This window comes from Malaclemys terrapin, chromosome 1 (genome assembly GCF_027887155.1).
Source record: "Malaclemys terrapin pileata isolate rMalTer1 chromosome 1, rMalTer1.hap1, whole genome shotgun sequence".
Taxonomy (NCBI): Eukaryota; Metazoa; Chordata; order Testudines; family Emydidae; genus Malaclemys; species Malaclemys terrapin.
In genome coordinates, this window is record NC_071505.1 from 290,371,828 (window position 1) to 290,395,195 (window position 23,368).

General features: G+C 39.9%; 1 protein-coding gene across 1 annotated transcript in view; it reads right to left on the bottom strand.

Moving 5' to 3' along the window:
• VWA8 (von Willebrand factor A domain containing 8) overlaps positions 1 to 23,368 on the bottom strand; it is a 264,570-nt gene that overhangs the window by 205,524 nt on the left and 35,678 nt on the right. Inside the window, 4 exon segments of the mRNA XM_054013957.1 lie at positions 3,275 to 3,383; positions 3,692 to 3,741; positions 4,385 to 4,549; positions 8,395 to 8,562. Of these exon segments, the coding sequence (XP_053869932.1) occupies positions 3,275 to 3,383; positions 3,692 to 3,741; positions 4,385 to 4,549; positions 8,395 to 8,562 (492 nt within the window).

Sequence of the window (23,368 nt, forward strand, 5' to 3'; positions counted from 1 at the left end):
CTGCTGAGATGATGGCCAGCTCATTCTGAGAGCCTGGAAGGTACAATGCCTCTAGATGTATTGAGTAGGCAATGCAGAAGTCCCACAGTTTGAAGGCTTCCTGGCATAGGGGAGAGGAGCGAGCACCACCCTATCTATTTATATAGAATATCGCTGTTGTATTGTCGCTCAATACCGATACACATCTGCCCTCCAGATGGGTTTGAAATGTCTGGCAAGCAAGGCGAACCACTCTTAGCTCCCTGACATTGATGTGCAGTGAAAGTTCTGCCTGGGACCAGAGACCTTGAGTCCTGAGTCTTCCAAGGTGCATTCCCCATCCCATTGCCGATGCATCCGTGACTAGAGACAGCGAGGACTGGAGCCTGGAAAAGGGTACTCCTGCACACACCGCACTGCCACCACAGGAGGGACTCAATAACTGGAGAAGGAAGAGTGACTATCTTGTCTAGGCGGTCTTGGTTTGGCCTGTATACTGAGGTTAGCCAGGCCTGAAGAGATCAGAGCCGCAGTCTCGCATGCTGAACTGCATATGTACAAGCAGCCATATGACTGAGCAGCTTCAGGCAATTTCGTCCCATAGCAGTGGGGTATCATTGTAAGCCCTCTATGATGGTGCCCATGGTAAAAAAAACACGATTCTGGAAGGAATGCTTTGGCTTGACCTGAGTCTAGGAGAGCTCCAATGAACCCTATCCTCTAAGTGGGAGTAACATTGCCGACTCCATTTTAAGACATACGACTCTGGCTCTGAGTCCAAATGCCAATCTCAGTGACCACAGGGGTGCCAAATGGGGTGGTGCTGGGAAGTGGTGTCGAGGGGAGGGCGACCGGTGCCGCATTATGGCTGGTTTGCCCTTGGATTGCACGGCGCTTGTTTTCAGTGCCGGTGCCTGCTGAGCTGTCATAGCTATGAGGTCCCTGGCCGCCTCAAATATGTCTGGGGTGGACAGAAGATCCAGATCCTTTACCAGACTATCCCGCGCAGGGGAGTCCACCAGTACCAGACTCAACAGATCTCTCTGCAAGGCCGGAGTTGACGGTGCCGGTTTAGCCAGAGCAGGGGCTGAGTGTCCAGGCGTGGGATGCACTCCGCTATCGCTTTCATGCTCCACTGCCCTAATTGTGAGCGAACGCCCCCTCTTGGCTCTCTTCTGCTTCTTGTGCAGCACTGGAGAGTGCAAGCGGTGCCGGGTAGCCACAGTGGAGTTCTTCGGTGCCAGGGACTGGCGGTGCCAGGGGTCTCTGGACCCAAAGTCTTTTTCAGCACCACGATCTCTCTCACCAAAGCTGATGCGCTCCGCATTGAAGTGCTGGACTTTGGGTCTGACGCAGGCTGTGCTGGCTGGGGACAGAGAGCTGACTCCATGAGGGGTAGCTTTAACCTAAAATCTCTCTCCTTTTTGGATCTTGGGCGGAAGCCTTTGCAGATCTTGCACCTGTCGGTCTGGAGAGCGTCCCCCAAGCACTTTAAGCAAGAGTCATGGGGGTTACCCCAGGGAAAGGCTTCTGGCAGGACCTGCATGGTTTGAACCCTTGAGACCGAGGCATGCCGTAGTCCTCAGGATGGAAAGAACGCAGTGTGGGGAAACCCTAACAGAAACTTATCTAACCAACTATAAAAACTACTTGAAACACTAACTAATACTAAGTTAACTAGTTACAGGAACAAAGAGAAAGATCACTAGAGGATCGCTTCCCGTAGCAAGAGAGAAGCAGCACCTCCAATGACCGTCACGGGCGGAAAGAAGGAACTGAAGAGACAGCGGGTAGGCAGGGACCTACATACACTGCCATGAAGGTGCGACTCCCGGAGACTCCACAGCCAACCCGACGGGTACCGCTAGGGGAAAACCTTCCAACAACTGTGCATGAACACTCATTTGGAATTGGCATGAGCAGGCACTCGAAGAACTACTTGTTTAAGTGCTCACCAAAGTGGATAATGGTTGCATAATCAAGCCCTAAATAAAACAAAATAGATTTTTCACTCAAAATTCTCTAGTTCCTTTTGTTTGCACAGATCCCCAGTGTATATGGGCAAAACAGCAATGAACTATCCTGGCACAAGAATATTTTTTTGAAATATGTAACAACTCATTTTGTTATTCAGTGATGCTCCTTGAATCTGGAGCATTATAAATGGATGTAGTAAAAATCATCCGTTTGAGCACATTCTAGGTAAAATGTACTGCTCAGGTGATCAGCCATTCACTTAGCTTTATTGCATTTAAAAAGCTCTTTGTGTAAGGGACACCATATACTTTGCCTACAATATCTCAAAGAGAACATAATTACAATGGCACAGATGAGATTAGCCTCCTCATCACTCCACACTAGAAAAAGCCTTCTGTTTCAGACAGGGGTTTTTAGTCTGGTAGTCGTGGCCCTGCAGGAGCTTGCAAACGTGTGTTGGGAGGTGGGGTGCAAGCAACCACCTTGCCTTTCCCATATTGCTAAATAGTTAATGGTCCCAGCCAGATGAGGGGAGGAACCCAAGGTCCCAGAGGGGAACAGGGCCCCAGAATGGAAAAAGTTGAGAACCTGGTTTAGGAAGCTATAAATAGACCAGAAACTGGCACACAATGATAACACACTACCTTTTTTAACATAAAATAGAATTCTTCCTTCACCCCTCAGGTCAGATAAATAGCTGAGGGAACATTTTATTTCCACTATTTTGGAAACAGTCTGACATTCATTTAAAAGTCATTTTCACTACAGAGCTAGAAGAATAAAATGCTATAATGTATTTAAAAATCCAACATATATTCCTTTCCTAAAGCATACTATAAATTGGTCTAACTTCTGTGCTTATCACTTCGTAGTTTTTATGTGGTATCAATAAGTCGGTTTCTTTGAGAGAAATTGTCACAAATTCCTCTCCCCCCACCTCCCAAATAAACACACCTAAATCAATTCTAAATCAACTGGTTAATTCTAATCCTAACTGGTTAACACCTAATGAATTCACTGAATCTAATCATTGTTCAATACACCAAGATACACGAAGCTCTGCTGAAATCTTTCTTGTCTCATGAGTCATACTAATTTAGCTCCTGATCTTACATCTGGATCTCTGCAGACGTTATGGTGCCCAAAGAGATCCAATTAAGGATGTGTCCAAAGAGATCCAATTAAGAGAGACACACATTTTTTTAGTGTTATTAATCTAGTAATTCCAAAGACACTGTAATAAGATATGAACCGTTCAAATTGTATCTGAGGAAATTCCTCACTTTTAAAATTTTACTTCACAGTTATGTGCACATACCAGAATCTGAACTGCAGCTGATAAACTGTCTAAAGGAAAATCTGGAAGTCCCAGCATAGAAGATTCCTGGGAGCAGAGAGTTGTAGCAAAAGACAAGAGCTGAGAGATTCTGGAAAATAAACAAGAAATTGTAATGTTTTATATTTGCAAAACATACTTTAAAATTTTAAGTCCTATGAAGCTAAACACAGCATAGTATGTTGAAGCAACTTCTGAATACAAGTAAATTTTATCTAATAAAGTTATAAAGAATTAAGGACTCACAATATGAAAACTGAAATTATATATGAAAAACTGTTTAAACATATTCCCATACTTACTAAAAATTCACTCAGTTCTGATCAAATAGCAAACAATCCCGACAGGACATAACATTTAGCCGCTCAACATTACTTTTTTGTAATTATGAAAATTTACCTCTGTGCAGAAACATTTGATCCAACCGAGTATAATAGCTTAAGATGGTCCTGAAAATAGAACATAGCATCACATATCAAATTAATTTCTGGTTATACCATGGATCACAGTGCATATTGTGCAAGATGTTTTCTATTTCTCATCTAATTAGACACCGAGCCTTTTGTAGCAAAGAGCCTGGTCTTGGCACACACAATTAATTTTCTAAAAGAAAAAAAAGGTTAGCATATCTTTGTTTTAGGATTATATTGTTTTATTGAAATTAATTTTAGTTACAAAATAAAAACATCAGAACAGCCATACTGGGTCAGACCTATGATCCATCTATCCCAGCATCCTATCTTCCAACAGTGGCCAGTGCCAGGTGATTCAGAGGGAATGAACAGAACAGGTGATCCATCCCCTGTTGGCAAACAGAGGCTAGGGACACTTCAGAGTATGGTTTTCAGTCCTGCCAACCCTGGCTAATAGTCATTGATGGACCTATCCTCCATGAACTTATCCTTTGGAGATTATCTCTTTCTTGTAAGTAATTATTGGGCATCAATATGACTCCATCCCAAAAAAGGGTCAACATGTTTTATTCATGTTCAATGATTAATTTTTGAATGTATAATATGTAAAATACAAGATTAAAATGTCAATTAGTCCTGCTCTGTAAACAAGCTCTAATTGAACTACAATGGCACTTACCTTAAAGGGTAGATGATAAACATCTCTTGCTTGAAATCTAGAACGAAGAGGAGGGTCCAATGGGTTACCAGAATATCTAGGTACTGGCAGGCCCAGTGCTATCACACGAAAATCTTCACTTACTCGAACAATCTTCCATGCATCTAACTCAGTTTTAGTATGTTCCTGGATCAATTAAAATAAAGTAATAATTAGAATGCAATGACATCTTTTAATGAAGGCCCTGATGCCTGAGCTACAGACTGAAGACCTATAGGGGAGGGATTAAAAGAGTGGTCTTCCAGTTAAATTTGGTCTTTCACTTCCCTCGTCTTTAACACACAGGGGCCAGGATGAAATGTTCCATCTTGATTTAAGGTATTCAATTGGTAGATCATATAATCGAGGCTTTCTAAGGTAAGGGTGGCTGAAATATGCTTCACTGAGTTCAGCCTTCAGGCAAACTAATGATTGATTTCCACAGATGCTCGAAGTTTGGAAGCTATGAATTAGAGTTACAAATATCTTTCTCTATATAAAGAAGAGAAAAAACAATGAAACTGTGTTATGTATTTTCTTCTATAGAATTAAAAGTCTAACTTTAGCAAGTTTGGGTTTTTTTTTTTTAACTATAATGAAGGGATGCTCCTCTGAATAAGAGAACATTTTGTTTGTATATAATATGCTCTACCACAAATAATAACAATACAGGTTTATCACTGTACTCTTTTCTGAAGAGAATATCTATTTCATATTGTATATTTTAATCACGTTGCCAGGAAAAGACTCATCGCGGACAAAGAAGACAGTTCTGCTGTCTTCCCACATTACAATCAAGTCTTGCTTGAAATTGTACATGACTACTTCGTGCAGACCCAATGCCAGAATAATGATTCACATAGAAGAACAGAAAATGAGCCATAACTTATATAATACAATATTCCCCAAACAACAAAACAACAATATTAGATTTAGTATCACTGTGAGATTTATTCAAATCAGATAACATTAGCAGTATACCTAAGGGGCCAATTTAGAGCCATTTTATCATTAGCAAGGTACAAAAAACATACTGCACAATCTCAATCAATTTAAGGTCAGTTTTCATGTCTCCTCCTTAAATGTAGCTATGATAAATAACCACATTTTGTACTTCAGTATGTTAATTACATTTTCATAAGTTACCTCTCCTAACCGAAACAGACTGGAATGGATCAGAACTACTCTAAAAGCAAAAAAAAGCATAACCACCAACCACAAATGTCTCAGAAATGAGTTACAGTATTTAATGGCTCAGTGGGCAATGTTGTGCAATAATATGTAGGAGCGTGGGTGTATTTAAGTTGGAGTAGGGTGCAAAAATTTTGGACAAAGTTTATTTGTTGAAAAATGCAGTTTTAGGTCAACTGAAACTATTCATGAATTCAACACAAATCTGCCAAATAGTTTCTGCCAAAATATTTTCAAGGTAGTTTCATGAAATGGAAGGAGAAGGCGTTTGGGGTGGTGGCCCCCTTACGCCTTATTGCCTCGTGGTTAGAGCAGTCACCTGAAATGCTTAAGACCAGATTCAAGTCCCTGCTCTGCATGATTCAGAACAGGGACCTGAACTTAGATCTCCCCCGTCCCTGATGAATACCATAACCATATATGGTATTCTGGAATAGCCCTCTCTCAATCTCTCCTATTGAAGCTGTTCCACTTTGTGTAAAATACTTCAATAGTCATTGAAGCAGGGACTGAAACCCAGGACTCCCCCTCCCAGGTGAGTCCCCTAACCACCATTCTCTCTCTCTCTCTGGCCCCATGAATATTTAATTATTTAATACAAAGTGAAACAGCTTCAACAGAAGAAACTGGGCTAGACTCACCCTGGAATACCCTATAGCCTGGTGCTTAGGGCACACACCTGCAAAGTGGAAGGACCCAAGTTAAAGATGTTGCTCTGAATCAGACAGAGTGGGGACTTAAACCTGGGTTTCCCACATCCCAGGTGAGTGCTCTAACCATAGAACTATATATCAGGGCAAAGACACCATCTCTTCATCCTGTGGTGGTTTTGTGAACGATGTTCCCAAATTGCCTTTCCTTTTATTTAAAAAGGCAGTTAAAAACACCCCAAATCTAAATTAAACATTTTGGTACAACAGAAAATTTTGCTAGACCTGAATTTTTTTTCCTGTTTTGCTGAAGGGACCAAAAAATTTTTGTTTCAGATTGATTCAAAATTATTCTTTTCAACTTTTTGGTTTGGCCAGCGAACTGAAAAATCAATTATTCACAGAGCTCTATTTGCGATTTTCCTTCCTATGACTCATGTAGGCGGAGCCTGATGAGGTTCCATCTCAGCACTGAAGTTTTATGGGAAGTTTAGTAAAGATTAGAATAAGGACATTTAAAGTCACGTTTTTTCAAATTGATCTGAAGTTAACTTTTCTAACTTGTATTAGCTCATAATAATTGATATCCCACACTAAGACAGGGTTAGAAAAAGGAGCAGTTGAAATGCTGAGGGGAAAAGAAAGAACAGAATACTTGCCCAGTTTGGCCATGCTACAGGGACAGGAAGCAATGAAGAACTGAGAAGCCAATGAACTATACACACTACTTACAAGACTTGAAATGAAGGATTGTATTTTTTCCCCACTTTGCTTAAAGCAAGCTTAAGCTATTTCTTGTTTGCTGGGTTATTTGAACCTGGTAGAAGAAAGCCCCAGTTCTAACTCCCTGTACGTTACGCCTGGTGGAAACATGCTTCGTAGAGAAGTATGTGCACCTCTACGTGAGAAGCTATAATGTTTTGTTTGTATTTCCCACCTCAGCTTTTCTGTCCGCTGAAGTTACAGACTGGCCATGTTCACACAGAGGTGTTTCAGAAATATGCAGACCAAAAAGTTAACATTATTTTAAAATGATTATAAACTGACAAGCTACTGCTCATCTGGCTGATGGGGGTAGATATAATATGAAGAAATATGGATAGGTAAAAGTCAGGTGGATGGTAGGAAACTGACAGGGTATGGGACAGGAAAGCATGGGCATGGAAGTAGAGTACAAAGGACTGGCAAACAACCTGCTCAAACTTAATTTTGCCTCATAAAACTTGAAAAAAATGTACCAAAGGTCAAATTCATCAGTTGGAAATTATAAAATCCCATTTCCTATTCAAGGGATCAATTTCCAATAATCTTCCTGTAGTTTATATTGGCCTTTTGCACATATTTTTGCAAATTATAGGATGAGTGAAGGCAGGGGTGAAAGTAACTTAAAGGGCTTACTGGTATGCAGGGCGGCCAGGGTCCTGGGCAAGGTGTGTGGGGGGGCAGCTCTGGGCCCCTGGAAGGGGCGGGGCCTCGAGTGGAAGGGGCGGGGCTGGGGCCAGATTCCCCCAGCCAGCCCTTCAGCACTGCCCAGCCCATGCCACCCGGGGCTCAGATGCCGCTTTAAAGGGAGCCCCGGGGCCGCTGCTTCTTTTGCGCCCCCCCGATCAGCAGCCCTGCCAGTACAGTGCTTAAAGCCCTGCCACGGCAGCACTTTAATGTCAGCTGTGTACCAGCCCATACCAGCAGCCACTTTCTTACCGGTAGGCCGAACCGGCCCATACCGGCTTACTTTCACCTCTGAGCGAAGGATTATATGGCAGCAAGGAATGCATTGCATCCCTTAATCATTTGTTTTCAGACATTCATTGATTTTTAGAGGGCTTTCTAAATGTTTTTCTTCATGAATCAGAATAGCATGCATTTGCTAGAAGTAAGTAGAATTCACTTCAGAATTAGTAACCAGTCTCTCTCTATGAGAATAAAGGACATTCAGGAGACATTTTTTAAAATAATTTTTAAATGACGGAGTGGCTGATTTCACCCATGACCTTCACTTAGCCAGCTATCATCTTGAGTCACATCCTCACACAGGTGGAAACACCTCCATGGGATGTACCCGGTTTATCTCAGGACAGCTCTTATATTGTTAATAGGGTCACTTCCCTGTCAAAAACAGACAAAAATTCAAAACATAATGCTTTCCTGTACCTGTAGCAGCTTGTCATAACGTTCTGCAGACATAAGAAAGCGCCCATCTTCCAGCTGCATTTCTCTGTTTTCCAACAAATTGTTTAACACAGGCAAGACGTTCCGCTCTGCCTTCTCCAAACCTTCCAACACAAGGATTCTGCCTTCTGTAGCTGCACGGACTGCACACTTTTTCAACAAAAACAACATTAAGTGACATATACAGCATAATATAGCACATGAAATCCAACTGAAAATGAAGGGCTTAATCCTGCACACATCAATGCTTAAGTAATCTGAGTCAATGGGACTTAGTATGGTAGTAAGTACTATTTCCATTAGGAAGATCTGACCCTTACATAACAATTAAATTGAACACATTTTTCTGTAGAAAGAATTAGTTATCGTAGGTGTTTATCTAAAAAACTATTTAATCCAGGAAACAAAACAGCATCAAAACAAACACTGGAAATTTTTTGTGCAATATGTTTTTGTTAAAAATCTGATACTATTTCAAGCACAGAATGTAAAACTAAATATTAAAAGTTAAAACAATAAAAACTCCAAATATGGTTAACTTGTTCCATGTTCACAAAGTATTCCTTTATTGAGTCAAAGTGAAGGAAAGACACAATTCTGACACTCACACTGGGTGGTACCTCACTGAACGCAAGTAGTCCCATTGAAATCGGTGTAGTAAATGACTACTTTGTATACGCAAGAGTGGTAGGTTCAGGCCCTTAAAGCACATAAGCAGCAATCAAGCAGACGGCGACAAGACTCAAACCACCTCTTACTGTAATGCTGACAGACCCTGGTCGTCGCCGGGAGGGATCAAATCTGGGACCTCTGAAGTATGAGCCTCTGCTACATAAGCTAAAAGCCACACGGCTCTTAGCTAAGGCTCATTAATCTCTAGCTGGGTTAATTGCCCATAGAAGGGGACATAGAACCACACCTAGCAGGCCTGTCTACTGAGCTGGGCAGTGAAATGTTGCTTCAATTAAATATATCTTAAGCAACTACTCAAGGGACCAACAAAATCAGTTACTTAAAGATATTTTGAGTGCCTTTGTATCAGCGTAGTAAGATGTAAAATCCTTTTGCTGACATTTATTTTTTAAATATACATAGTGAATATTGGATGTTAGGTATTCACATGTGCCAATGAATATTTACTTCTTTTGATTTTTTCCCTATATTTTTCATTTATTTTTCGCACACCCAACAATTCTGGAACAAAGGTATTTAAACGTTAAAAAAAAAGGTATAAAAGTTCAGTATTATGTTTATAATAATCCTACAGACTGAATCACCAGTTTTATGACGGTGTAACTACATCACTACTTTGCTACTCCAGTTTTACACCAAGGTAACTCCATTAAGACCAAAGGTTCTTTGTTTATCCCACAGTAAAACTGAAGTACTGCCATGATGAATCAAGCCCAGTATTACTTTAAAACAACAACAAGTTACTTTAAAAAAAGACTACAGAGGGTCCTGTGTCACCTTTAAGACTAACAGAAGTATTGGAGCATAAGCTTTCGTGGGTGAATGCCCACTTCATCAGACACAAGTAATGCATTCACCCACGAAAGCTTATGCTCCAATATTTCTGTTAGTCTTAAAGGTGCCACAGGACCTTCTGTTGCTTTTTACAGATTCAGATTAACACGGCTACCCCTCTGATGCTTTAAAAAAAAACTGTTAGTTAACTGAAATAGGCTGCTACTAAATGTAGAGCAAAATTATATTCAAAACATTTGGGGATGTTTTGGAGCTTTTTCTGAAACTGAAGGCTGCCTCATAATGATGTTCTCTTATCTAGATTTCATCGTAGTTTAGTTTGGAGGATTGTTTATCATTGGGTGTTGATTTATAGTGCATAATTTGAGCCAATGGTCAAAACTGAGCCCTAGTGCCAGTAATTACATGCAACCTCCCCACTGCCCTATAAACTTACAGTACTTCATACCCAAATATTCACAATTACCATCCTGTAGAAGATTCCTGAATTCTAATACTAGACTATTTACAAATAACTGATTTACACAATGGGGTGGCTCATCACACATGTTTAGAAGGTAGCAACAGGGCTTGATTTAGGTATAGGCAGCCGCTTAAGGCACCAGATCAAAGAGTTTTACACCAATGTAACTCCATTAAAATACCTACATTAAGGCACCTAGCAGAAGATTCCTTAAAGCATTTTTACATAAGGACATAGCTGCAAAGGAAAAATGACCAAAGTCCCTTCCCAGCATGTCTCTTCTAAACACGTACAGGAGCACCTCATGTCCTCCTAGCATTGTTAAATAAGAGAGGGAAATAAAGGAAGAGCAAAGCAAGGGCTGGGAGCTGAAGTGAGAGGAAGAGGATAGCACGCAAAGTGGACTAGGAGAAAAGGGAGAGGGGGGAACTGGAAGAGACTGAAGGGAAGGAGGAGGAAAAGAGAGGAAATAAGGAAACAACTAGGAGGGAAAGTAGGGAAAATTTAAAACCAGAAGAGTTTGCAGCTGGAAGAAAGGGAGGGAGACCAAGAACTGGGTCAGAAAGACTCAGATGAAGAGAACTAGGAAAAAGTTATTAGGAGGAAGAAGCACAAAGAACAAAAATAAGAATGAAAAATGGAAAACAAAACTCACAAAAACACAGAGAATTGAGATGAAAAGGAAAAAAGAACAAAGATAAGACAGGGAGAGAGAATGGACCAAAACCAAGTGAGACACATCCACACACGGTGTGTAGCACTGTGGATATGATGGCAATCAAATGCAGGTCCCTCACAAGAGGCACAGGGAATTTCAACCTGAGAAGACTTTGAACCCCTTACCTTAGTTCTGCTTATGCACAGTAGAGATACAGCACAAGCAAGTTTCTCATATCACTAGTAAAATAACATGTCTAAAACCTGTTTTGGCAGAGGCACTTCTAAAGACAGTGTGGAAGATCATTTCCGTTTAAATCCTTGGCTTTTCTGATAAGACTGCAAATAGTGAGTCAATTGTGACAGTGATTTTGTGATATGTGTCCACTAGCAAATGAACAGAGGCCACAGGCTCATTTCACAAAGGTTAAAGAATCATCATGGGGGAGGGATAGCTCAGTGGTTTGAGCATTGGCTTGCTAAACCCAGGGTTGTGAGTTCAATCCTTGAGGGGGCCACTTAGGGATCTGGGGCAAAATCAGTACTTGGTCCTGCTAGTGAAGGCAGGGGGCTGGACTCGGTGACCTTTCAAGGTCCCTTCCAGTTCTAAGAGACAGGATATCTCCATTAACTTTATTTATTTATTTATCAGATGCTCAGGACTCCTGAATACTATCCTCTATAAACTGGATTCAAGTCAGTGACTTAGAAGAGAAAGGCAACCTGAATAACCTGGTCCCTGCCTCCAAATCAGATCCACTTCTCTTGCACCTGCAAATAAATTCTACAGAAACTTCTGATTGAATATCTAGCTTCAAAATAAACATCTGAGGAATCTGGAATGCAACTAGCAAATAACAAGCAGCCCTCATGTTATTTTCCCTTAAAATGAATCTCTGGGTGGACATAAATTAATTCCTTCCAAAAGCAAAAGATTTCAAAATTAGTTTTATTCTGTTGATTCAGAGCAAAAAATGTTTTTAAAACAACATCCCTGTCATACCACTCTTTCAAACACGTAGCATAAAATGTCCTATCTCCTACCCTCCATCCCCAACTATACAATTCTTGTATCAAAGGAAAATTACTTTGACATTCTTGTTTAGAGAATTCATCGATCAAGTCAATAAAATGCTCCAACTAGCTTAATAGAAAACTTTAGTCTCCAAAGTTGTCAATCCAAGAGCTTGCATGAGCAAAACACTCCTACTTTGTGTAAATAGGGAGTGTGGAGAAAGCCAGAATAAACTTCAACAAACTACTAATTTGCCAACTTAGTAGGATTTGCATACTATAAAGCTATAAAGACTTTATGACTGAGTTTTACTAGCCAGGGGAAAATACACAAACTGCTCATTATAGTTTCAAAATATTTTTAGTATCCATAGTATCTTTTTGACGTAGTTAAGACACACATACTGCGGATGTAGATTTGCAGAATTTATGTCCTACCAACATCAGTGCAAAGTCTCTCTCACTAACTTGGAGGAAATGTTCTTTATTGAGTAAATTATGCATAGTATGATCAGAATTTTAATACATAAGAAATATATTTTGCTACATTAACTTGTGTTTTTTTTTAGTTGAAAATGAGTCTGAAGGACCAAATTTTAACAATTAATTAAAACTCTGTTTATAACCCGTTCTCCTGGACATGACAAATTATTTAAGATTTTGCCTTAAAAATAAATTTCTCTGTATAGAATATCTTTCCAAATATTATTGCTATATCTTCTTTTGCTTATCATTTATTACAATCAGGAATTTGGAGCAATCAAATTTTTGAATTGCTCCGCTCCGGCTCCGGGCAAAAACCTACTGGTCCATTCTCCAGCTCTGGGCTCTGCTCCAAAGTCCTGATTACAATTTTACTTATTTTTAAATTATTTTGTCTATAGCCAATTTCTTTCACCATCCATGAAAATTATTTATAATGCACCCATCACCATAATATGATATTCATCTGATTATGCTCTCTATGGATTTCTACAGTACAGCTATGAAATATTAGAAATCACTCTCCAAAATCCTATGAAATATGCACACAGCATTTATCTACCTCTAGAGAACTCATGGAAAGTAGTATTAACATTATATCCAATGAAGGTTGCTCCTGAAAGCAAAACAGCTATAAATCTTCCTTTGAAAAAAAATGTCTATGCATTCTGATGGCTCACAGCTAGAGTTTTTTCAATAAACCAGATACAGTGAAAAACATCCACTATTTCAGTTTTATCTGCATCAGGATATGTATTTTAGTTAAAAAAAAAAAAAAGAAGAAGAAGACAAAAATAAATGGGGGAGGAGAGAGGGACAGAAAAAGTTTGAAATCTCTCTGAAGATCTTTTTAAAAATGTTTGCACGAAACTGTCTTCTTAGTTATATAATAAAAATACAGAGATTATTGTGGTTTCTCAGCCTCCAACCAAGGCTCATTGTAATATTTGTTCAACATGTTCAAAATAAAATATCAATCAACAGGTTTTGAAATTATGCAACAAATCACCTTGATAATCCTGATTTTGAATATTTGTTCTTGTTAAAAGGGAGAGGGGAATTTGTGAAATGTTTGTCTCTAGTTTATTGTAGCTGTAGCTATGGACTATTTTGCTCATCAGATAGAAATAAGCTCTTTCCTCCCAACCACCCACCTGTGCCCAGAAGCAATGACAGCATGGTTACCTAGATACCTGCCCTGGGGGATATACGCTGTAAAGATTCAGCAGTTAAAATAGGCTGATTTGTTGTCCGAAAACAAAAACCTTTAATAAAATGTCATTTGGCAGGTAATGGCTTATAGAGTAAATATGTTATGAATATTGCTTATTACAGTCCATTCCACAACTTAAAAAATAATGTTAATATTAAAGCCATGAATTCCTAAATTCAAAAATCCCAGAAAAAAATATTTTACAGTCTTTCCTATAATCACACAATTTTGTGCATCACCAAATGACCAATACAAAGTAAGACAACTACAAGAATCTGTAAATCCTCAGTTTATGAGAATATATTAGTAATTATAAATACCTGAAAGATGAGGAAGGCATCTGATAAAATGATTCAAAATAAAACTGGCTAACATCTTATTTTTGAGTCTTCAAAAGCATTGAATTTACCAGGTGATTATTTCACATTTGCTGTAGTTACAATGGGAAAGGTACTAAGCAATACTGCAAATGGATGATTCTTTAGTGGGAAACAAATAAGTAATAATAATATATACGTCCTCTAAAGTCAAATGTGTAAACATTATCCAACGTTGTTAAGTGGCAAGACAGAGACTGGCTCTTCCCATAATCGACATAAAACAGATTTCTTCAGATTCTCCATTGAATGAAACTTTTGTCTATTGAAGTGGAATAGCAGAATTTTGGAGCAAGTGAAAATTTTTCAGAACAAAATCAACGACATTGAAATATAGCATGAATGATAATTTAAGTCTCTGTTCAACACCTTCACCATCTCTTCAACATTTTTCCACAATCAGAATCAACCCTATGTTAATTGAAAGCTTCCCAAGAAGGCTTAATGGAATTCTCCAGAAGACTGTGCATCTCTACACTTGCATCCAACAACAATAAATATATTGACATTTGCACTGAGGACAAGGAGCTCAAAGCATATCAAGAATTCTACACAGGCATTAGACATACAAAAGCAACTGAGGGATGGCTTGTAATAATTTGACAGATTACAAGAGGATCATACTACTGTCAGTCTCAATGGTAACCTGTTTTGATCTAATGAAAAACAAGCCAAAAAAACCCTGGAAATACACAAGAACAAAACTGAAAAATTATTCAGAGAACTTGTCTATTACTTAGCCAAACTGACTGATCACAACTATACAGGTCATAAATTGAGCCCAGAATAAAAAGGAAGCTGAAATGTGGTTGATGGAAAGTAAAATTGAATTCCTTTCTTTTCTTTTAGCAGTTAAAATTGAATCTCACGATTTCTACCCTAAATTTATTTTGCCACAGAGGTTGTGTTACAATTTGTAGCATTACAATGGTGAAAATTATGGAAGTAAAAATAATACAAGACAATCCAGGTGCATCTAGATTTTTATTAATTTTTAAAAAGACCTGCAGTCTTGTCCAGCCAACAGCATCATTTGAGAATACTCAGATTGGTTTGCTTCTTCTAACTTTTAATAGGCTAGGCATAAAAAAAAAAGGGCAAAAGTGAATTGGTATATAGTTTTAAAATTGGTTTGTTTTTGTTGCTAATCCAAACATTCTTGGGTAGAATTTACAATGCTGTAATACTTTAGTTGATAAATATAGCATGTAAGCAGCCAAATATTTATTATAACATTAATAATTTTGTAAGAAAGCAGAAAAATCCACATTCCAAAATCTAGAATGGCTGACCGAAGCTTACCAAAAGCATTTTCATAATTACTTAAGCAAGATCTTCATAAACACTAATGCACCATTCAAGTGGTAATTTCTTAGCATAAAATTTTATTTTAATGATATACACAAACTATATTACCATTCAAGGTGCACAGTTGTATGTACACTGCCTTTGCTAAACCTTAAAGATGCAGAATATATAATTATATATTTATGATACAAGGTTCTTAACATGTACGTAGAGTTTGACTGAAATAAAATAAGTAAAATAAACCTCTCTCATGAGGTTAATGTAACAACTGCTGGAGTTTATTTTCATGCACTTAGTTGATTGTTAAAAGAGTCCATGTTCTCTTCCCTTTTTAATTTTTCTATTTGATCACTGACTGTTCTCTTTTCATTCCAATGTTCATATCTGAGCAAGTTAAACTGGACTCTTTCTTTCAGTACCTATAATAAACAGTTTTCCTGTCCTGCCTAGTTAACACATAACAATAAGATAGTATTCTAGGTTCCACCCTACCAGATGGGTGGTATCCTTGTTGGAAGAGGTTAGGGTTGTATGAAATAATTTATAGCCAGAAGAAAATCAAACGTATCTTCAGCATCACCACTACTCGAAAGCAGCATTAGCTCTCACTGACTCTATAACTCCTACTGTTTAGCCATGGAGGGAAGCAACTAATCGCAGCAAAAACCAAATGGTTACTAAGGTGCCATTAATAGTTCAGAAAATTTGTATTAAACATAGAAAGCAGGACACGTATGAGAAAAATCAATCTATATTTGAATACTGAAAAATGAAAATGGTGGTTATAGGTATAGTCCTTTCTCCCTGTTACAAAATATGCCAATAATTTTAGGGTCTTCGCCTGCAAGTGGCAGAGTAGGATCAGACTCTTAGGTAGAAAAATGCTCTCATTTGAGGGTCAGGCCACAAGGATTACAAGATAGTCCCTCTGTTACTCCACCCCTAGTACAGCTCCTTCATGAGGCTCATCTGTGGAAGGGTGTGCATAAGCTATGTGCAGCTGGGTGAATTTTACCCTTTTTGAACATCAAAATAATGTACATGTGAACTATGAGCCCCAAAAGAAAAAAGGGCTAGGAGTATAACTTGAAAGGTTATGGTTTTGATTTTAACAATATTGTTATGACTCAAATTTTAGATGATGGCAGAGAATCTAGAGTATATCATACAATATTATCCAGGTTTAGTCAGAGTCCCAAATTAGTTAAAGTAATGAAGATTTAGCGAGGAGCTACAGGCAGGCACTGGCATAGCAACTAATTCATAATTAAATGGCAGATAGAGGAGAGAAACAATTTGCATCCTTAACCAAGAATTTCAAGAAATTGGGTTGTTCTTGCCCAACTCCTTTTATTGCAGTACATGGTACTTTTGTGCTATTTGCACTCAAACAAATGCAATCATCTCAACTCTTTCATGTAATTAACTCCATGTCTCATTTCATTTTCTTAATTAGCTTTCTGATCTCTTCTGATTAACAGAAACCAAACTCAGTTCTATGTGGTGCTATCTTCTGGGACTTCTTGTCACATTCATTTTCTAGACAGGACAGCTTAGCTGTCATTTTTGACAATTAACTGATTATTACAATAAATCTTGCAACCTATGGTAGAAAATCTTTCTGCTGCCTAGGCAATCGGAACACTGCAAATATTTTATTTTTCAGCTTCTGATTCAGGTGCTTCATAAAGATGCACCATAGGGATACAAAACTTGTGTATTAAAAATACTGTGCTCCCATATTTTGCACACGTACCAGACTTTAATGGCTATGTATTTGCACACACAAAATGGACAACTGCTCTGTGGACAAAATTTAAATAGCAAATTTTTAAAAAACAGTAAAGTCCTTTTATTTCTGGGCCCCCCCCACGTGAGGCAGACCTAGTTTCTCATTTGCAAAAGGAATGACACCCATAGTTTCAACTGAGGTGAATGAGACTTCAACATTCTTTTCGTATTGTTTCTTTGGGATGCAATAATTGATACCAAAGCATATGAGGTCACTGTTAATGATTTGCATTAGATGCAAATTTAAGTTGATGTATATATTGCTCTTTGGTATGTGACATGTAAAAAGACAAATAAGAATGGGAACAGTGCAATCACACACACACACACACACACACACAATAGACCTAAATCTTGTAAATTTACAAAAATAATCTATACTTGCATAAGCAACTTCATACCAGTTTAACTGCATCCACACTTAGGGCAAGTCTACATTGCAGCCGGGATCGACGATCTGAGATCGATCCACCGGTAGTCAATTTAGTGGGTCTAGTGAAGACCCGCCAAATCAACACCAGATTGCTCTCCAGTCGACCCCTGTACTCTACCCCCAATGAGAAGAGTAAGGTAAGTCAATGGGAGAGTTTCTCCCATCGACTCCCCGCGGTGTAGACCCTGCGGAAACTCAACCTAAGGTACGTCAACTCCAACTACGTTATTCACATAGCTGGAGTTGCGTAGCATAGGTCGACTTACCATGGTAGTGTAGACATAGCTTAAGGTGTTGCACTGATTTAACTATATTGTTTTTGTAAGGGCTAAAGGCCTGCGGCTAGCAACCTTAGTACTAAGGACACATACCTGAGCAGGGATCAGCTGATTCCCAATCCCATAAAGAGCAGCAGAAAGTTCCAGAGGGGGGGGGGGATGCTAAGGGAGACCAGATGGGAGTACAAAGGCTGCTGAGAGCAAGTAGGCTCCATCAGAAAAAACTTGAACTTGGGAATGAGACTACAGACAAGTGAGAATATAGGCAAAACAGGCCTGAGTGTGACCTAATAACAGGTTAAATGAATGGATTTGAGAACTTTATTTTGAACTGTTTTATTAATAAAAACAGACCTCCAGGGAGGGATGATACTGGATGGTACTCCTGTGTGTGGAGTTTAGGTAAGGAGCCCCTGGAAGGGAAAAACTGAGGCAGGATGTTGCAAAGCCACCCCTGATCGTGAGGGGGCACCAAGAAGGCAGCATGCCCTGACAGGTTCTAAACAGATATAGTTTAAGCAGTACAAAAATTCTCTGGAGACCAGCTCCTCTATCTATAAAAACAACCAAATATGAAGAGGCCATTTGAATGTTTAAGTAATACAAAAAAATTCAGACTAATTACTTTACATGCAACATAATTAACACATGTAATAAATTACAGAAGGTCAAGAGGATACTTAATTGTCTTCATAACAGCAATAATGGCATTTCTGGAGGCTTGTAACAGTCATTTAATGACTGAATAGAGAAATAAATGGCCATGGGCAAAGACAAGAAAACAGTACTTAACTCTCATTACCTGACAGAAGGTAATGAGAGTTAAGTAGGTGGTCATTAACCGATTATAATTTTTTTTATTTTACACAATTTAAAACAGAAACTAAGTATAACACATAATTTGAGGTTTTCCATTATTTCACCATAGCTTACTTGTCTCAGCTTTTGAAGTAATTTACCTGTCCACCCGTCAAAAATATCCATTCAAAAATATTCAACCCATTGTTTCAGAATAAAAATATGCGGTTAAGTTTACTATTTCTGATACAGTAAGATCTCTCAAACCTATATTTAAAAAAAATTACATTTAAGATTAGAACCTCATACTCAGATATGCCATGTAAAATGACTACGTTCAAATATGTATGCTTCCAAAATAACTAAGATGTCAGTTTACAGTATTTATTCTCTCTCTCTATACACACACACACACACACACACACACACACTCATATATATATAAACCTAGAGCTATAAATAAGAACATTATCTTATCAACAGTCTACAGACAGAAGTTCGGCAAACTTTTGTAGTTCATGATCATGGAGCCTAATCCTGATTCACTATTTTAAAATAATTTCTGGTAACAGCGTGCCAGCATTAGTTACAGTACAGTATTTAGTTACAATATAAGATTGTAGTACTAAATGTTGAAAAATGTCAGTGTTCAGTGATGTCATTATGGCATGAGCTGTGCTACACAGAGCCTCACTTATCTTCAGCAGCTGAGAAATACACAGGGCTTTATTCGACCAATAGAATTCAGGCTACAGGTTTCCCTAATGTTCAGAATTTAAAGCTGCTCTCCATTTTCCAGGGGGTCAGAAGCAGTAGACACTCAGATACCATGGTGATGGGCCTTGTGCAAGAACTCTGGGCTTGTCTACGCTACAAAATTAAGTCGACTTAACTAATTCAACCTCGAGCCTCCGAATTAATTAAGTCGATTGAGCATAGTGTTGCCACACACACTGTCTCAATGGAGTGTGTCCTCACTAGCAGTGCACCGTGGGTACCTATGCCGAAGTGCAACTTGCCACAATGTGTTCTGGGAAGTTTGTGCAATGCCTCATGGGACCAAAACATTGTCGCGAGGGAGAATGGGAACAATCCATCGGCATCTCATGATGCACTGTGCTCAATGGCAAACAAGCCAGTGATTTTCGCACCTTAAAACCATCCCACGTATGCCACAACCCCAGAAGCATGGAGCCTCCTCAGTGCACTCTTGCTGTAAGCATCTCAAACTCCTCACACCTTCTCCTGCAGTATTTCCAGATCCAAAGTAGGGTCTGCCGCACAGAACACAGCAATGTCCTGCAAGCAGCCCTGCTGCAAGCATTTGAAAAAAACAATTCACAGCTGCTGCTGGCACCTGCACTCTGTTGAACGCCGTCTCTGGTCCAGTGAAACATGCAGAGTGTGAGATTGCATTGTTTTGCAGGTATGGGATGATGAGCAGTGGCTGCAGAACGTTCGAATGTGGAAGGCCACCTTCCAGGAATTTTGTGCAGAGCTTTCCCCTGCCCTGTAGTTCAGCAACGCAAAAATGAAAACTGCTCTGACAGTGGAGAAGCGAGTGGCGATCGCTATTTGGAAGCTTGCAACACCAGACAGTTACCGGCCAGCAGGGAATCAATTTGGAGTAGGTAAATCAACCGTGGGAGCTGCTGTGCTCCAAGTGTGCAGGGCCATTAATCAACTTCTGCTATGACAGGTAGTGAGTCTGGGAAATGTGCAGGACACAGTGGATGGTTTTGCTGCGATGGGGTTTCCTAATTGCAGTGGGGCAATAGATGGCATGCATATCCCCATCTTGGCACCAGACCACCTTGCCAAAGAGTACATAAACTGAAATGGATACTTTTCAATGGTGTTGCAAGCTCTGGTGGATCACAGGGGACGTTTCACCAACATCAACGTAGGATGGGTGGGAAAGGTTCATGAGGCATGCATTTTTAGGAACTCGGGTCTGTTCAAAAAGCTGCGATCCGGAACTTTCTTTCCAGACCACAAAATGAACATTGACGACATTGAGATGCTTATAGTTATCCTGGGGGACCCAGACTACCCCGTGCTGCCATGGCTCATGCTGGCCATCTGGACAGCATCAAGGAACGGTTCAACTATAGGCTCAGCGAGTGCAGAATAGTGGCTGAATGTGCCTTTGGTCGTTTGAAAGGGCGCTGGAGAAGTCTACTAATAAGGTTGGACCTTAGTGAAGAGAACATCCCCATGGTTATAGCTGCTTGCTGTGTGCTCCATAATATCTGTGGAGAAAAAAGGGGGGGAAATTTTCCACAGGGGTGGGCAGTTGAGACTGATTGCAGCCATTTTTGAGCAGCCAGAGACCAAGGCAATAAGAAGAGCACAGCAAGGGGTGCTGCGTATCCGCAAGGCTTTGAAAAGCCGTTTCAATAATGAATCACAGTAATGTGAGCTGCTTGTCTGCATTGTGCTTTCCCAAATCTTCACCTGCCTTGTATCACTGTCCATGTAAAGCCAACCCCCTACCCAAGCCCACTGCTTTTACTCAATAAAGAACATTTATTTCTCAAATCCATTTACTTTATTTAACAAACATAAGTAAAAAGGGAGAACAGAAAATAAAGGTAACCTTGGGGAAAAGGGGTTGTAAAGTTGAAACAGGAGAAACATTTTCAGCTGTGTAACATAATACCACATTCCAGACCATCAAAGGTCTGTGAATGGGCACCTTCTGTTCCTTGTATCCTCCACCTGAGTTAAGTGAAAGGGATAATGGACTTTTCGCCCACGCCACAGGGAACGCATGGGGGAAGGGTGATTCTGTGCCAGGCGATGCTGGCTGGCTGTCCACCAGGGTCTGCAGAGGGATTCTACCCTCCTGCTACTGTTCCTGCAGTTCAACCAGACACCTCAATATATCTGCTTGGTCCCTCATAATGCGAAGCATCTCATCCTGCGCCACATGCTCTTGCTCACTGGAAGTTTTCCTGCTCTCCATGTCCAGGTCTAACTTCTCGGACAGTGAAATCCTCCACGCTCTCAGCTCTGTCTCAGCTTTCCCGGAGGCATTATCTCGGTGAACATGTCCTCCCGCATTCTCTTTCTCGTCCTTCTAATCAGAGAAAGTCTGCTTTCAGGTATTGATGACATGCCAAAGGATACATTTCCAGCTGTCAGTCAGAGGAAAAAATAAAGGAGCCTGTCATAAACATACAGCTAAGGGTAGCATAAAATCCCTCTTTACCCTGTAAAGGGTTAAGAAGCTCAGATAACCTGGTTGGCACCTGATCAAAAGGACCAATAAGGGGAGAAGATACTTTCAAATCTGTGGAGGAAGGCTTTTGTTTGTGTCTTTGTTTTCGTTCTCTGCGAGTCAGTAAGGAACCAGGACAGGAAAAATACATCTCCTTAAGCATATCTGGACTAAGCATCTAGTATTGCAGAAATAGTTAGTAATAGCAAAGAAATGCTAGATAATTTTTTGTTTTAGCTTGTGAGTTTTCCCTGTGCTAAGAGGGAGGTTTATCGCTGTTTTTGTAACTTTAAAGTTTTGCCTAGAGGGGAAATCCTCTGTGTTTTTGAATCTTTTGTTATTCTATAAAGTACTTACCATCCTGATTTTACAGAGGTGATTCTTTTACCTTTTCTTTAATTAAAATTGAACCCGATTGATTTTTCATTGTTCTTAAGATCCAAGGGTTTAGGTCTGTGTTCACCTGTACCAACTGGTGAGAATATTATTCTCAAGCCTTCCCCAGGAAAGGGGTGCAGGGCTTGGGGAAATATTTTTGGGGAATAGGACTCCAAGTGGTCCTTTCCCTGATTCTTTGCCTAAATCAGTTGGTGGTGGCAGCATACTGTTCAAGAACAAGGTGAAACTTGTGCCTCGGGAAAGTTTTAACCTAAGCTTGTAAAAATAATCTTAGGGGGTCTTTCATGCAGGTCCCCACATCTGTACCCCAGAGTTCAGAGCGGGGAAGGAACCCTGAAAGAGCCATTGTACATGAATAAAATGTTTCCATAGCAAGGCCGTTTTCATTTAAAAAAAAAAAAAAAAACATTATAGTAGGTGCAAGCCATAACATAATCAGAATCCGTAACCATTCACTGTGCCATTTTGCTGCTCCAGCCATGGTGAGTAGGCCCCCCTGGGTAATGGGTGACCGCACTTTTCATGAAGTTTATAGCAGGCTAATCTCAGGAGCAGAGGTAGCTAGATGAACAATGGCCTTTCCCCATAGCACCAAGGGAAGCTGTTTTCTAACGGGGTGGGGAGGGGGAACGTTTTCACTCCCAAATTGCAGAATCTCTCATGTGGGGACCCAGTCCCCTATCAGCTACTTTAAACTACTTGCCGATCCATGCTGAGCACAGTAAAGGCACATTAGCGGCCGCATGGTTTGGCGATCTGGACTGGGGGGGGGAGGGGAGCGCTACATGCCCTTTTTTTTCTTGTAAGAGCACTTTTACTGAGAACTTCCCCCATTTCCCCTAGGCAACCCTATGTGATATTAGTCTCCTTAGGGTAACAAGGGCAGAAAGGAGGAGATACTGCAAGCGTCTGGATACAGACCCGGTCCTTATGCTGTGTACCACAATGATGCCAGCAGAATTAATTCAGGAGTTGTGTGGGAAAGTGTCTTACCATGAAACAAAAGACTCCCCTGCCCAGAAACCTTGTGC